This window comes from Pecten maximus, chromosome 9 (genome assembly GCF_902652985.1).
Source record: "Pecten maximus chromosome 9, xPecMax1.1, whole genome shotgun sequence".
NCBI classification, from domain to species: domain Eukaryota; kingdom Metazoa; phylum Mollusca; class Bivalvia; order Pectinida; family Pectinidae; genus Pecten; species Pecten maximus.
This window is the reverse complement of record NC_047023.1, coordinates 38,022,484-38,040,617: the sequence shown is the minus strand read 5'-3', so window position 1 is coordinate 38,040,617 and position 18,134 is coordinate 38,022,484. Positions and strand designations below refer to the sequence as shown.

Genomic DNA, 18,134 nt, shown 5'->3' with positions numbered 1-18,134 from the left:
TTATTTTACGACATACGCCATCACAGGCATTTTCCGGAATTACAATTTTGCATTGCATGCGACCCATATGATGATGCAATCTTGTGATTTGTAGCCTTTATAAAGCAGATAGAAAGGTTATATCCACAACGATTTTATTTCATACGATGGCAGAAGAAGCAGTGGCAAAAATGGAAGGCGTAAGCTTAGGTAAGTATAAATAAACCGTTTGGCCAACAGCCGCACACCCAAGTGACACGTGCAACGTCAACCGGCTTCTAAATTCTATAACAGCAGCTGGCACTTAGTCTTAGGTCACATTTTCTCCGTTTCCTGTTGACGCTATAGAATCTTTTGACTTTTCTTCCGCCCCATGAGAATGAAGGATTAACAGTGAATTTATCTGTTGATGATGTTTGTTTCAGCGGAATGAAATGTATCTGATATTGAACATTTTCAGGCGAGTCTGTCAATTCAATGCTGCTTTTTCTGGATTCTGGGATGAATCTATATGATTAAAAAAAAAAGAAAGAAAAGCTCACTGTACCAATAAGGATAATTCAGTTTTACAAACAATCTTGACGAAATATATGATATGGAAAAAATGTGGAAAATGGAATTCCATCCCAAAAATGAAATGTCCTGTAGATGTGGACATCTCTTAAGAACAAAAACCCAGAAAAATTACAAATGTTATCTACGGCCACAGACTCCAACATACTGATGAAGCCAAATACTTTGGTATCACAATCCAACAAGGCAAGAAATAGGATTCCCATATTTTAATTGTGTAACTTATGTAACAAAACTATTAAATCTGTTGGCAGATATGAAGGACAAGCTTATACGTTATAAGTCTTTTGTCTGTCCATCTTTGCTTGTACTGTGTGGGACCCCTGCCAAAAAGTTGACATCAACAATTTGATATGGTACAGTGAAAAACACTGCGTTATCAGCATTGTTTAATAGACGCAGGGACACTCGTCTAATATTCTGATGAATAAAATCTCCCACAACTTTCAAAAGCTTGCTGCTACGTACAGGGTATTTAAAACCACAGAACTGTCAGACTGAATTTTTTCATCCAGGCACCTATGGTTTCCAGTGCTAAATATTACAAATGGTAATATTTAATATATATTTTAGAATGTATACCTTGACCTGCTTTTTTCCCAGATTTGCATTTGCAATGCATGCGGCTAATATAATGATGCAATACTGTAGTCTTAGACAGTTGATTGAAATGGTGTCTGCATATGTCGTTTTTGAAGTGGAATGAAATTCATCTGATATGTTTTCATTTTCAGGCGAGTTATACACATCTGAAAAGCGAGGATCCGACGAGAATGGTGATGGCACAGAACAAAACCCTTTCAAAACTGTCATACAGGTATTAACATGAATGTTTAGTTGGTCCTGTTCAGCCAAGTGTGTATAATGAATATGGAATATATGAATATGATCATTCTAGACAGTTACTAAGTATTTACTGCGGTTACATCATTTTGGTGTATTTTTAGTTTGATAAATCCACAGGTTATGAAATGTAAATGTCTGATTTGACATGATGCAACTCCATGCCCCCTTCAGACACACTAAGGACATATACCTATATACTCAGTATTGTTTTATTTTAGCCAAGTGGGTAGGAACTATAGTACCAGGTATATGTAACATTCTCTCAATAATGTCAAACTAAACAAAGTATGTTCCATGTTTTTTTTTTATTTTAATTGATTATATTCATGAAATAGGAAGGATATTGTATTCTAGGTATCTATCAGTTATTTTATTAGTATTCAATTCAAAACTTCAAACGCCTGTGCTTCCTAAGTTAACTAAGTCATGTGTTGGTTTTAAAATAATTATTTTCTACTTCCTGAATTTGTCCTTTCATTTTTTGACAAAAATACTCAAAAACATTCTTGCATCTTCTGATTATATTTGTAATATTATGCCATGCTGTAGGAAACATTTTATTAATCAATTAAAATCATTTAAGATATGATCATGAGATGTCAGGAGTGAAACTTACCCAGTTTACGCGTGCCAAACTACACCAGGTTTGGGTAACTGTATATGATGCTTTAGAGGTAAAACAAAAGTGGAAATGAACTTATTCCATATAATGTTTTACAAAAGTAGTTCTGTAAATACAAATAACAGGCAGTACCATTGGTTTAGGTAACAAATTAATTATTATTTACCAAGACACAAAAAAAATGAATATACAAACGTATGGAGAAAGCTGATCTCTAGAACAGAACGCATATACAGACAAAATACAATCAAGATCAGTTTCATTAAATACAGTTGTATCATATGGAAATGCAAAGCTCTATTAGTTTTCAACCTTAGTATGTTTACTAAGTAAAAGACATTCTCTGTTACAGGTACAGTAGATAAACAATGCAACTCTCCAACTCCTTGATGTACTTGACCACTATATAAATATATAGATAGCTTCACTTAATTTTCTCCAGGTACTTGGTTTTGTCCATTAGTAAGACCATTAAAATCATCACACGTGCACATAAGAATGGTTAAATTACAGGCAATATAAGTTGGTACAACGTGTGTCACAATTGTTGTAAAATAAATAAAGTTGACGTTTTTTACACTTAATATTTAATAGGCTAGGACCACTTTATTAGTTAAGCTGACAAAGACTTTAAAATGTAGTATTAACCTTAATATTATAAAGTCAATTACTGTTTATAAATAATTAAGATTAACAGTATTCATTTTTATCAGAAAATTTACATCTAATAAAACAATAACAAAAACGAGAATAGTTTAATACAATTCCAGACATTTTATTGTATCTTTTACCATTACCGAAATTATTATTGTAACAGTACAATTAACAGATATCACTTTCCTCCGCTTTACTGAAAGGGCAACAGTAAGATTTTTCAAAGTTAATGTCACAGCTTTTTAAAAAAAAATTGCCAAATTATCCCGGAATGTTTTCATCGATGTCTCCTTGTTGATTTTAGTATTTTTCTACATACTTTACCACAGTATTATCGATCAGTATCTGAAATACAGTCAAAATGTTTCTTATTTCAGCCTAATGATCAACAATACTATTGTGTGATTGGTTAAAATTACTGAAGATGTGGGAAATTCTCTGTTATTATTTTTATTTAATCTTGGTTAGCAATTTACAATGTTATTAATAACTTCAAAACTTCTTGTGCAGAACTTTGCTAGTTTCAGCTCACAAGCATCTGCTTCAGGTAATTTTTTAGGGAAAATTTTTTAGCAACTCTTATAATATCAAAAAGGTGTTACACTCACTGACGAATATCAAACAATGCATTGACTGTGTTATGAAAGTAGGCTATTGATTGGTCGACAATTATAGTTATAGTTTTTTAGCTCACCTGGACTGAAGGTCCGGTGAGCTTATGCCATGGTGCGGCGTCCGTCGTCCGTCGTCCATCGTCCGTCCGTCAACATTTGCTTCAAATCGCTACTTGTCAAAAAGTTCTTATTGGATTTTGACCAAATTTGGTCAGAAACATCCTTGGCAGAAGGGGATCAGATTTTGCATAAATGGTGACTCTGACCCCCAAGGGGCCAAAGGGGCGGGGCCTAATGGGGAAATAGAGGTAATTCCTTCAAATCGCTACTAGTCATAAAGTTATGAATGGATTTGAACCCAATTTGGTCAGAAACATCCTTTGGGGAAGGGGAACAGATTTTGCATAAATGGTGACTCTGACCCCCAAGGGGCCAAAGGGGCGGGGCCTAATGGGGAAATAGAGGTAATTCCTTAAAATCGCTACTAGTCATAAAGTTATGAATGGATTTGAACCCGATTTGGTCAGAAACATCCTTTGGAGAAGGGGAACAGATTTTGCATAAATGGTGACTCTGACTCCCTAAGGGGCCTGAAGGGGCGGGGCCCTAATAGGGGAAATGGAGGTAATTCCTTCAAATCGCTACTAGTCATAAAGTTATGAATGGATTTGAACCCAATTTGGTCAGCAACATTCTTGGGGGAAGGGGAACAGATTTTGCATAAATGGTGACTCTGACCCCCAAGGGGCCTGAGGGGCGGGGCCCAATAGGGGAAATTGAGGCAATTCCTTTAAATCGCTACTAGTCATAAGTTATGAATGGATTTGAACCCAATTTGGTCAGAAACATCCTTTGGGAGATGGGGAATAGATTTTGCATAAATGGTGACTCTGACCCCCAAGGGGCTAAAGGGGCGGGGCCTAATGGGGAAATAGAGGTTATTCCTTCAAATCGCTACTAGTCATAAAGTTATGAATGGATTTGAACCCAATGTAGTCAGAAGCATTCTTGGGGAAGGGGAACAGATTTTGCATAAATGGTGACTTTGACCCCCAAGGGGCCAAAGGGGCGGGGCTCCATATGGGAAATAGAGGTAATTCCTTAAAATCGCTACTAGTCATAAAGTTATGAATGGATTTGAACCCAATTTAGTAAGAAACATTCTTTGGGGAAGGGGAACAGATTTTGCATAAATGGTGACTCTGACCCCTAAGGGGCCAAAGGGGCGGGGCCTAATGGGGAAATAGAGGTAATTCCTTAAAATCGCTACTTGTCATAAAGTTATGAATGGATTTGAACCCAATTTGGTAAGAAACATTCTTGGGGGAAGGGGAACAGATTTTGCATAAATGGTGACTCTGACCCCCGAGGGGCAAAAGGGGCGGGGCCATAAATCACTACTAGTCATAAAGATATAAATGCATGTTGTAAACTCAGAGAGTCTGGACTTCATTATTTCTTTAAAGCAGTTGGGATTCCCAGGCTATAACCATAAATAGCATTGTTTGAGGTTAACAAACAAAAGGAATTGAACATGAACATTATTTTGACATTTGGTCAAATCCAACCAGGTGAGCGATACAGGCCCCATGGGCCTCTTGTTTTACAGAGCTATTGACCAATCAGATTGCTCCTTGCATATAAACCACTCTAAAATATAAAGGATAAATTTACATTTCACAGTTGATGCATCATCAGCTATTACAACCACTTTTGATTCTTTTTCTCCTCTTTGAATCATTGTTACACAACAAAAGAATAACATGTATTCATATTTAAGGAATCTTAACCAAGGTACTTACTGAAGTTTGTGTGTATTTGATATTTTAGACGGATTGAATTGAAATTCAAAGTGAATCGAGGCTCACCGCCACTTCCAACTTTTGGAGTGTTACACCTTTAATATTGATATATAGTAAGAGTAGGGGCTATATTTTTTTTATATAAATACTAACTGGAAGCAGTCACCTGTGGTTTCAGGTTAACTTCCCATTTCATCATGACCTCTTACTGAGGTCTTGACCAATCAGAAAACAGCTAAATTCACAGTCATATATAACAAATTAGCTTATTTTGTGTTCATTTAGACAAATTTTACCTTTATTCAAACAGGCTATGCGACATGCAGGAAAGGAACCATTTCCAAACATTTTGGTTGATGCTAAGGAAGAAGGAAAGGTAAGTCTATAAAGTAGCATGATTTCTTTTTTAGGTCAACTGAGGGAAGCTCAGTGACCTTTTCCAAAACGGCTTCATCCATCATTTTGCAATGTCCTTCGTTGGTTAAAATTTTCACATTTTCGACTTCTTTTCAAAAACTCTTAAAACACTTTTGATGAAATTTTGCAGAAACCTTCCTGGGCTAAAGGTCTACCAGAATTGCAAATTGTATGTACCTGTCCCTCAGGGGCCTCAAGACCTAGATATGGTAGAATCAAATACTTTTTCATGGATGGAAGGTTCCTTAAGGTGCTTTATCAAAATTGTAAGGTGCTTGGAAGGTGCTAAACTTAACTATAGTTCATGTAGAAAAAAATCACATTTTTGAGCATGATTTGTTTCATTTAAATGATTCAAAATTGGTTAGAATTATGGGAAGGGTTGAAACTTGACTATTATATACAGCCTTGGTAATTCTGCTACAAGGTATACATATGTATGTAGGAACTGTTTTGGGACACTTTGTAAATACTGAATAAAAAACTAGAAATCGCTGCCTCCTGCCTGTTGAGATGGTTTCTTCTTGATGATACAAAGAAGATAGCTGCCTATTTAAGTCTCAGGTGACTGTTAAGTACTCTTGTATAGTTTGTTAGTATTATAATCTTATCAGATAACGACTATAGTTTGTTGATTGATTATTTTGAAGGTATGGGAACCAGTTGCAAAAGCACAGTTGAAGAAGCAGCAGAAAATTTGGCAGAGAGAAAAGAACAAGAGTTCAGAAAAGGAGAAGAAAGAGGTGTGTGGATTCTCAAGTTTAAATTTATATAGATTGTATCAGAATTTAGCCCAAATATGGTGTTTTGATGTATTTATTGCAGTATGATTCATGTTTAGTTTCTTTTCTTAATTTATTTTGATTTTAGTGGAATTCCTTCCTAATAGTCGGGCCAAACAATTTCAATATTATATTTTTACATAATTAAAGAAAGAAAAAGATGCAAGAAAAATCAGAAGCTATGATAGATCAAATTTCTCTCAATTCAAATAGATTAATTCAGTATTTTCCCCATAGGCAGAGGATGCAGAAAAGCGAGAGAAAAACTTAGAGGAGGCCAAAAAGATTGTGATAACTGAAGATGCCAGTCTCCCAGCAGCTAAACAGGTCAGTATTATGTGACAATGCAAACTACATTATGTAGATATATAGATATTAATTGATAAATCCATTAATACCAAATAACAAGTGAAATTATCCCAAACAATATGGTACCATATTTTACTGAGTGTAAGCCCAGGGGGCTAGTGCACTGAAAATGGGCAAGAGTAGGATGGGATTATCCACAAATAAGGACCTATGCAAGAGGGAAAATGTGCTCTGTCATCTTGGATTATAATATGGAAGAGGACATCTCCATCTACATCAATCGTCAATGTCTGCAATATTTAATAAAGATAATTCAATATATTTTAATACTAAAAACAACTATATTCATTTCCCGAAAAAACCTTCATATTTGCTATTCAAGAACAGGTAAATTTACAAATGAAAAATAATAGAATGCAAAAACAGTCAGTGGAGACAGATGTTTTTATATTTTCAGATTAAGATAAGAGATTCTGTGGCTAACCGAGATGTACGTGTGAAGGTTTATGGCTGGGTGCACAGGATGAGGAGACAAGGTCTGTATATAGGATCCTACGATTTGTGAGTAGCCCATATTGCCTACCAAGTGGACTTTTCATTCACTGCTGTCAAAATATTAAAGATTTCCATCAGAATTAATCAATTCTGTACTGAGAAACTGTGCAGATTCAGTTAGAAGTTGTAAAATAGATCAAGCATACCTCAGAATCCGATTCCTAAAGTGTCAAAATTAACTTTAATATTTTTTTTAATTTTCATTTAGTCATTGTACCATCAGGAGTACAGTTTGTGATTTTGTAAAATAGGATTGTCTAGATTTAAACGTAAATTTAACGTAAGCGATATATATATATATGTATATAAATGATTGTTTACAGGGAAAAACATGATGTTCGTTGTTCTGAGAGATGGTACAGGATTTTTACAGTGTCTTTTGTCTGATAAACTGGTAAGCTTTCTTTCTGGAGTATTAACAGATTTTTGAAAAACTGATTATTTTATACACTTACAGGTCATTTCAGCTCTCTATTAATATATCACTTGATACATAACATTAATAACATTAGAGGGGCCGCGGTGGCCGAGTGGTTAAGGTGTCCTGACACTTTAACACTAGCCCTCCACCACTGGGTTGCGAGTTCAAAACCTACGTGGGGCAGTTGCCAGTTACTGACTGTAGGCTAGGCCGCTGGTTTTTCTCGGGGTACTCCGGCTTTCCTCCACCTCCAAAACCTGGCATGTCCTTAATGGCATGTCCTTAAATGACCCTGGCTGTTAATAGGACGTTAAACAAAAACAAACCAAAAACATAACATTAAATATGTTGTCATGTTATGGAAAAGAATAAGCTTTTAAGGTTTATACAGAAAATAAACATACCAGAAGTAATTCATAGATTTTGAACATAAAAATGATATCAGCTGAAAAATCCATTTATTGAAACCATATAATGTTAATGGTGTCAATTTGCATGTATGGACTAAAAGTTGAGTATTTTGTTCAGAATCTAATTTGATTAATTTCTTAACTTCAATATACATTATGTAGTATGATACATTTCTAATATTAAAAAGGATCAAATAAATCTTTTAAGTCTTTGATGATGTCATTTTAATTAGTGTGACTGTAACATTTCCATTTGAGATAAATGTTTCAATATTTACTGGTAAATTGATGTATAAAGGTGTTTTTGTTTCCGTTTAGTGTCATACATATGACGCCCTGCTGTTATCTACCGAGGCGGCTATTTGTGTCTACGGTAAAATCTCGGTTGTTCCTGAAGGGAAAACTGTAAGTTCATTTTGTATTCTTAGGATTTTCGTTTTTATACGGTAGCCATCAGAATGCTATACCATCTTATAAGAAAGGAAAATGCATTTGAATCACTTTGACAATATTTGTCTTTTATACTTCATTGAATTGCTAAATATTGAATTTTTGTTGTAAAATTGTACAAAAATTATGTTATATTTTCAAAATATTAATTGTTAAATTAAAGTAGAATATTTTTAAGAAATTATTAACGAACAGCTTATTTAAGTAATTTTGATTAGGAAAATATCTACATGACATATGTTGTTGCAGGCCCCTGATGGACATGAATTGAATGCAGATTTTTGGGAATTGATTGGGGCATCTCCTCCAGGAGGAGCTGAAAATGTTCTCAACGAGGTATGTTTTACCGGAGATTAGGTTTTCTTCAATTCAATATACATCATTTGTTATCAAGTTTCCCAGGACCTCTTCAGTATACAAAGCTAGGCAAATTAAAATACTCCTTTCCTTTTAAATTAAAACTTAATTATGAAATCTGTTAACAGAGAAATGTACCGTATTTGATCTAATAAGGGCACCCCTACTTTTTTTCAAGGAAATAAATCTTTGACTGAGTGTCAAAATGGTGTTCAAAAGTAATAATTCATTTGAAAAGTTTTGCTACTTTATGTGTTCAATTTTCTTCAGCAGATTAAGTAACTGGAACACAAGTTTTTGCCACATTTTGTCTATTCCTACAGATGACATGTCAGTGCAAAGAGCACCCGAAACTAAACACACATACAAATAATAACTTACCATCTATATTTGAAGATAAAGTAAAAGACTTCATTCTTGTTGAAAAATAACTTTTGTCCAGAACAGAAAGCTAGTAAAAGACATTATTAATCAATTATTAGGTCAAAGAAAACGATGTCTGATATGATCTTGGAAATCACCTGTATCTATCAATAAAACACAGAAGAATTCCATTTGAACATAAATGGTGGAACACACATTCTCTGGTCTAAAGATCAGCTGGCATGGTTTACAAGTTTACAGGAATATTCAAGTGATGTTTAAGCTTAATATAAGATAATGAATAGATATCTTCATCTGAAATATTTTTATGACTGAATATTTTACCGTTTCCACAGCCTTGGTAATTCTGCTACAAGGTATACAGAGGAGCCCACTTATTTGCATATCGGTTATTTGAATATCCCGCTTATTTGCATAAAATTCTCAGGTCCCTGATTTTTTTCTTCTTTATCTTTGTATTTAAACCCATGCATTTGCATCGACTAAAACACCGACTCCCGCATATATGCATATAAAAATTCAAAAAAAAAATCGAAAATTTTTAATTGATTTTAGGATATTTTTGTGATTTTCCCGTAATAAAAGTTTTATGAAAAGTGTTTTAACTTACATATTGATTCGACATGATGTACAACGTTATCTTATCATTGGTTCACACTTCGTCATTACAGGTTACGTTCGATGCATCAATATCGACATTAAGTTATTATCCAGACCATATCAGTAGCAATGTGCAGAAGAATTACTGAATAAAATATTTATATGCCTCATCTTTTGATGAGATTTGTTTATTTATTATAGCATCGATCCAAACCTGTGTTCTGTGCACTTGAACACTCGCTGAGGCAGGTTGCGATCGCCATGATTGTTTACTAGGCGCGTTGCATTGTGGGGGCATATGTGTAATGAACGACAACTCTTTGTGTGTGCGCCATTTTCCAAAACAAACCCAAACGACAATACACATCACAAAGAATAACAACCCATGTATTTCGTATTTACTCTTATATTTTAAATACTGTTTTTTTTAAATATATTTTTTTAATGCAAATAATGTAAACAATAGCGCCCATTTTGAGTACCGACCTGACGATCTACATAGTGTATAAGAGGGGCCAAAACCCAACTCTGCCTATACGAATACTCTGGTTATTTGCATATTTTGTCATGGAAAAAGGGCTATGCAAATAAGCGGGTTGCTCTGTAGTCTGTTTCATAAAACTTCAGAATAACTTACCTTAATAAGGGCGCCCCACTGTCAATTACCCGCACCCTGTGCCCTTATTAGGTCAAATACGGTATGAGCTTTTATGATGTTTAAAAGAGAACAGGGACATACCCCCTATACAAGTGTGTGTTTGTGCTACATCTCTGTTAATCTTTGCTCATTTCGTTTTATGATATGAATTTGAATACTTCAAAACATAGTATCTTTCCAGGTTTGTGTTTTTTAATTAATAAAACTTTTAATGATAATTTGTTTTCCAGACCAATAATGTTCCAAACTTTGTTATAGCAGAATATTTATAAACTATTATAATTGATAGTAATTTATTATTGGGATTTTGGTAGATAATCCTAGTGCCTTATAAGACTGTATTTGCTACTTGTAGGATGCCAATGTAGACGTCCAGCTTGACAACCGCCATATGATGGTGAGAGGAGAGAACGTAAGTATACTTGTTCATAGTGTGGATATCTTGGTGGTGGTAATACTACAAAGGCCTATAGTAAACTTCCAGTGTGAAGTGATCAATTTATCTTTTGTTGTATAAGTATTCCAATAACTGTCCATTATATCCCTAGTACATTCTAATTATAATGTCATAACATTAATTAAATAAAATGAAGTGTGACTGAATTGACTTTAAATGACATTCTTTGTATGTCTACAAGGACATCATGATTGAAGTTATTTGGACAGCAACAGTTCACTTTGAAAATGCTGGTTTCATTGTGTACAAAAGACAGCAAAATGTGTAGGAAATTGTGCTGGGAATTGGTTAAGATTTTGTATTGGATAATTGGTTTCAATAAACCGACCAATCAACAGAAATTTACAAGGTAGCAAAGTCCATTGTAATTATTGTTGATTACAGACCTCCAAAGTGTTGATGATGAGATCAGTCGTGATGCAGTGCTTCAGGGACCACTACTTCAACAGGGGATACTATGAGGTTAGTGTTTCATTGTTCACAAAGATTTATTGATAACCCTAATAGAGAATTTTATTTGGAATGCTGGAAGAAAACTTGACATTAATAAGAGCATATGTGTATTTAACATGATCAGTTTATGACCAGCATAATTAGTTATATCTATAAGCTTGATATGTATTTATTACACGGATAGTTACTGCATATTAAAAGATGGTCTGTGTATATTAGTGAAATCATAATTGAGCGAGATACATTATACCTAAATGTCCTCTTGTTTCTACTATTAGAGATACATTATACCTAGATGTCACCTTGTTTCTACTATTTAGGTGACGCCGCCAACCCTTGTGCAAACACAAGTAGAAGGTGGTTCGACGTTGTTCAAACTGGATTATTTCGGAGATATGGTAAGATGTCGCTGCATATGAACACGAAAAATACATTTGTTATGTTTTGACACTTAATGATTTCATTTTTGATACAATTGAGAAATGATATTTAGATAACGAATCAAAGGTGTCTGTTTCTGGTTAATATTAATAGAAAAAAAAATTAGCCCCTGCTCCTACAATATCAACAAGGTGTAACACTCGAAAAATCGAATGTGGGGGTGAGCTTTGATTCACTTTGAATTTAAGTTCACTCCGATATAATATCAAATACACACAAACTTCAGTAAGTACCTTGGTTTAGAATCCTTAAATATCAATGCATGTTATTTTGTTGCGTGACAATGATTTAAAGATGAGGAGATGGATCCAATGCGATCGTTATAGCTGTCGATGCATATCAACTGTGGAACGGAATTATAGTCTGTATATTTTAGAGCAGTATGCTTGGGGTGCAATGTGATTTGTCGACAGCTCTATAAACGATATTAACTATAATTGTCCACTAATCAACTCTACTTAAGTTTCATAGATCTTTAAGTGTTACACCTTGTTGATATAATAGGAGTAGGGGATGATATTGTTTTTCAATTAATACTAATACTAGTAATATTAAGCTCATGGCAAACCTTAACCTTTTTCATGGACAAGAATTCTGTTTCCGTCTCACTGGAGTGATATATTAAAATTTAGCTAGATCATTCCCAAATGTAAATGAGTCTTCTACAAGTCATCCATATCAAAGTGAATCATGTTTCAAAAGTCATCACCTATTTTTCTGATCTTATTATCCAGGTAAACACATAATGTGCTTTTGTGTGGAATTTGCACAGAGATATTTGAAACCTGAAACTCAAGATTAAGAAATTCTTGTCATATGTTTTTTCTTAGGCATATCTGACTCAGTCATCACAGCTGTACCTGGAGACGGTAATACCCTCCATGGGGGATGTGTTCTGTATAGCTCAGTCATACAGGGCCGAACAGTCTCGCACAAGGAGGCATCTAGCAGAGTGGGTATAATACATTCCTGTAACGATATAAACCAGTTGAAGTTACAAAAGTAGAATTAGATAAAGCCTTTCAATTGTCATTTGTCTCATAATCACTTCTCTCCTCTACTTGTACTTCTTCAGTATAAGATGAATTTATCTAATACAAAGAGGAAGCTGTTAGGTACTATACTTTTATTCTAAAGCTTTATCTTTCCCAATAATATCACCTCATCAATCTTGTAAACATCTCATATCAATGGCATAGTGCATTGGCTTCATCTTTACAATTTAGGAAAACATTTTAATGTAAGAAAATTGAAAGAAAATTAATCCTAAGAAATGAAATTTAATTTAATTAAGCTCATGGCAAATTCAAATTTTTTTCTTGAGCAAGAATTCTGTTTCCATTTCACTGGTGTGATATACAATGTATTGAAATTTAGCTAGATCATCCATAACTGTAAATGAGTCTTTCTACAAATCATCCATACCGGAGTGAATCATAATTTGAAAGTCATCACCTATTTTTCTGATCTTATTACCAGGTACACACATATTGAGGGTGAGTGCCCTTTCATCACATTTGACGATCTGTTGGACCGACTAGAGGATCTTGTTTGTGATGTCGTAGATCGAGTTCTCAAGTCTCCCTATGGCAAGGTTGTCATGGAACTCCACCCTGTAAGTGATATCAAAGGAATGGTGTCAAGATATTGAGTATCGGAACTCCTTCTTATAGCTACACTTTTAATGAGAATTCAGGAAGCAACATTTTACTGTGACACTCAAAGAACATTATTTGTAACTCATGTAAAATGGAAATTCTGTCTTAACTTGAATTGAAAACTAAGACAGACTATTTCCATTTTACAAATTTCAATTCAATCTGGCTAAAGATTAAATTATTTATTTACCATAAGTATGTTTTCTGTTCAGGAATTCAAACCACCGAAGAGGCCATTTAAGAGAATGCCTTATAGTGAGGCCATAGAGTTTCTTCGTGCCAACGATATCAAGAAAGATGACGGCACATACTACGAGTTTGGAGAGGTAAATGTAACACGTGGGCATATCATCAAAAAGTCTATTTTTATGGTTATCTCAGAAATATGCATAAAAGATAGATGCTAGGTGTAATCCCATGAACAGAATTATTGTTTATGTAATAAGGTTAGTCAGATTATATGTTGCTGTCTGGCAGGCCTTAGTAACGACTTTCAAAGCCTACATCAGTATCTGCTGACAAGATTAATATCACATATAAAGAATAGACTGGTTTATCTTTGTCCATTTCATAACGGGACATTTTATTGACAGGATATCCCCGAGGCTCCCGAGAGGAAGATGACAGATATGATTAACGAACCCATACTGCTGTGTAAATTTCCAACAAACATCAAGTCTTTCTACATGCAGCCCTGCTCTGATGACCCCAGACTGACCGAGTCTGTAAGTATCAAGGATAGTTTGGGTATAACTGATGGATGTTGTAGTGTAGAGTTATCTCTGTTGATAATTGTTAGATCCAAAAGAAAAAATAGCTAAGTAACGATATTTTGATATTCTGGTTTAGTTGGTAATTGTCACAGTCCATCTAGTAATACTATGGTGCACTTGGTTACTGCATGATATGAAAAAAATTGTGAGTACTTTCTTTAATGGTTTAAAGCTTGTTTAAGACAATTTCATGAAAATATCAATTTTCCTGGATACCTTATACCTGTATAAACAAATAGTAGTCATACTATTTCAGCTATCGTGAAAAAACAGCAGATGTTTATGTACAACAAAAATTATTAAACAATACACTTTAAGTTTTCTATCTGATTTGTTTAATACATGTTTATAAGATCACATTGAAAAATGACAGAAATTTGCTGATTTTTAACTCACCTGCCCCAAGGGTAAGTGAGCTTATGCCGTGGTGTGGCGTCCGTCGTCCGGCCATCTGGCATCAACTTTTTCATTTAAACAACTTCTTCTAAATAACCAAGAGGCCCAGGAACTTCATATTGGGCCTGTAGCATGCTGGGGTGAAGGGCTACCAAGTTTGTTAAAATAAATGACCTTGACCTTCATTCAAGGTCACATGGGTCAAAAAGGCTATAATCCTCAAACGACTTCTTCTCAATAACCAAGATGCCCAGGGACTTGATATTGAGCCTGTAGCATGCTGGGGTGAAGGGCTACCAAATTTGTTAAAATAAATGACCTTGACCTTCATTCAAGGTCACATGGGTCAAATAGGCTATAATCTTCAAACGACTTCCTCTTAAAAACCAAGAGGCCCAGGGATTTGATATTGGGCCTGTAGCATGCTGGGGTAAAGGGCTACCAAGTTTGTTCAAATAAATTACTTTGACCTTCATTCAAAGTCACATTGGTCAAATAGGCTAAAATCTTTAAACGACTTCTCAAACACAAAGAGGCTCAGGTACTTGTGGTTGGGCCTGTCTGTAGCATGCTGGGGTGTAGGGCTACCAAGTTTATTCAACTGAATGACATTGACCTACATTCAAGGTCACAGGGTTGAAATATTCTTAAATCTTGCCATAGCCAAGAGTTACCAAGACCTGATATTAGGCCAATAGTATGCTGGAATGAAGGACTAGAATATTTATTGACATGAATAAACCTAGCTTACTCTGATATTTGAATAAATTGGTTATCAGCATAGTATCTGTAGAAATGACCTCAATCAACTGCAAATTTGCTGTAGAGCCATGTGAGTGATACAGGCCCATTGGGCCTCTTGTTAATATTGAAGTTAACATCTCATATTTATTGGTGAAAATATGAAAAGCAGTATAAATGAACCATTGGGATTTTTTTTCAGGTGGACGTGTTGATGCCCAATGTCGGAGAAATTGTTGGAGGGTCCATGAGGATGTGGAAACACGAGCAGCTGATGGAAGGGTTCAAGAGAGAGGGGATTGATCCAACCAACTATTACTGGTATACTGATCAGGTAAGGTCAGAGGTTACATACAGTCACAGTATTGATCTCTCCAACTATTACTGGTATACTGATCAGGTAAGGTCAGAGGTTAACGTACAGCTACAGTATTGATTCCACCAACTATTACTGGTATACTGATCAGGTAAGGTCAGAGGTTACATACAGTCACAGTGTTGATCCTACCAGCTATTACTGGTATACTGATCAGGTAAGGTCAGAGGTTACATACAGCCACAGTGTTGATCCTACCAGCTATTACTGGTATACTGATCAGGTAAGGTCAGAGGTTACGTACAGCTACAGTGTTGATCCCACCAGCTATTACTGGTATACTGATCAGGTAAGGTCAGAGGTTACGTACAGCTACAGTGTTGATCCCACCAACTATTACTGGTATACTGATCAGGTAAGATCAGAGGTTTACGTACAGCCACATGATTGAACATCATATACTTTTTATCTTGGAAGATTTTACCCATTATGATCGAGTAATTTTGAAATTAGAAATTTTGACCTTTTAACTTGAGAAATTTAAAATTGGAAATTTTGAACCTTATACATTATGTAACTCAAACTGTAAGATTGGAAATTTTGACCCTTTAAAACTTGAGAACTTTGAAGTTGACCTTAAATTCACTAGGTAATTAAGAAAGACATGAAAGTATGTAAATAAGATATAAAGTGGTTATTAGACCAGAACAAGTTTTGATGACCACCACTTATGTTAATAAGGTTTTCTACTAATGTCCCATATCTGAGTGTGAGTGTTGATAACAGTTATGGTTAATTTCAATACAATATCTACCCAGCAGGACTTCAGATTTTTCTTTTTTGATTTTCAGCGAAAGTTCGGCTCCTGTCCTCATGGAGGGTATGGCCTGGGACTTGAAAGGTTCCTGTGCTGGCTTCTCAACCGCCATCACATCAGAGAGGTCGTCCTATATCCTAGATTTGTGGAGAGGTGTAGACCGTGAAGGGACCACAACAGGAATAAATTATTTAACACAAAGTGCACAATATTTATCAGCAGACCACATTGGTGGCGGACATGTATTTGCCATGTTTTCTCTTGCTTTTCATGTTTCAGATGTAAACACTTATATTGAAATGCTGGATGATTAGAACTTTTTTTACAACCGAAAATGAAGTTTGAGAGATTGTATCGCTTTGTAAAACCCTATATACAAAATGTCTTCATACATCTGTAGGAAACACAATGAGTGAAATGTCGCCCTTTAGAAGAGAGAATAATTAGCAGTGAAGCTGGAGATTTTATTAATGGTTTTCCTCAATTTTCCTTCTCAACACTAATGAAACAGAATACTTTGTATGATCTTGAGTTTTGTTGTATATTGCGTGAATTTAAAAGACTAGATATTGAAGTATGACTGTACGTACATTATATTAATGTAACATTTGATATTTGTTGCCCGTGTGTTCAACAAGCAACATTTGAATGTTCTCTGTTGATACAAAGCTATTGGAAGTGAATAAAGTAACAATTTACATCTAAGGTTGATTGCTCTAGTCATATTGTGTCTGATGAATTTATTTTTGGACCAGTCTTAATGGCAATTTTACCGAATAACATTCAGCCAGTTTTTGCTTTTACCTCTTCCTCAGTGATATACCACCGAAAGGTGCCATAAACTGTTCCCATCAAACTATCGGTACTTGGCATCTAACACATCGTATTCTTAACCAATCAATTTAATACTATAGGGCAAATATCTTATATTAGATCAAGAAAAATAATTTAACAATAAGAAATTAAATTTTTTTCAATGTTTGAAAAAAATGTGTTGTAAATTTATAATACCTGCATCTAGTCAGGATGTCTTGTTGTTCCAGTGAGGAATTGAAATGAACTAGTACACATTCACTATCAGTTTGAATTGTGTGGAAATGAAAAAAGCAGATACTTTATAATTATTATAATTATAATTTATAATTAGGCGGTGAGGCACATATAATTTAACATCTGTATTTCAGTGTAAGGCTTGATATTCTCTACAGCCATTAAACAAATATGTTCAGTATGAATTGTGGCCCATAATTTGATTACATTAGTACTCCTCAGGTATGACCTGCCTTTTACAACCCAGGCTTAATGAAAGTTACATTTTGAAATAATTTGAATAGCGTATTGGACAAGAATTAATGAGATTACTCCTGTTTTATTCATTTTTAGTCACAAATTGATAAGATGTCTGCTAATAAATAAAATCAGATTATTGAGCAATTTTCAGAGTTTTATTTTGTATGATTTCAAAAGTTTACATGTCAGTATCTCCTATCATGCACAGGATTGTCTTCCATTTTACTTGTTAAGGATTTACCCTCTAGGACATGATTTCTCTGCCAACCTCTAATGTAATGATCTTTCAGTCGCTTGTGGGTGAGATTTGTGAATCTCAACCTTCATGCTTAACAAATTAACCATCTTGAGGTTCATCC

At 34.7% G+C, this 18,134-nt stretch overlaps 1 protein-coding gene across 1 annotated transcript; it reads left to right on the top strand.

Moving 5' to 3' along the window:
• Nucleotides 1–30: 30 nt before the first annotated feature.
• Nucleotides 31–17,920, top strand: LOC117334365 (asparagine--tRNA ligase, cytoplasmic-like). Its single transcript, XM_033893945.1, has 18 exons — nt 31–189; nt 1,287–1,369; nt 5,401–5,466; nt 6,158–6,250; nt 6,527–6,616; nt 7,056–7,134; nt 7,477–7,547; nt 8,303–8,389; nt 8,684–8,770; nt 10,789–10,845; nt 11,275–11,352; nt 11,664–11,741; nt 12,615–12,736; nt 13,264–13,399; nt 13,655–13,768; nt 14,036–14,167; nt 15,555–15,686; nt 16,520–17,920. Exons 1-18 carry the CDS (start codon nt 147–149, stop codon nt 16,649–16,651), a joined length of 1,680 nt encoding a protein of 559 aa, XP_033749836.1. The 5' UTR covers nt 31–146; the 3' UTR covers nt 16,652–17,920.
• Nucleotides 17,921–18,134: the final 214 nt, after the last annotated feature.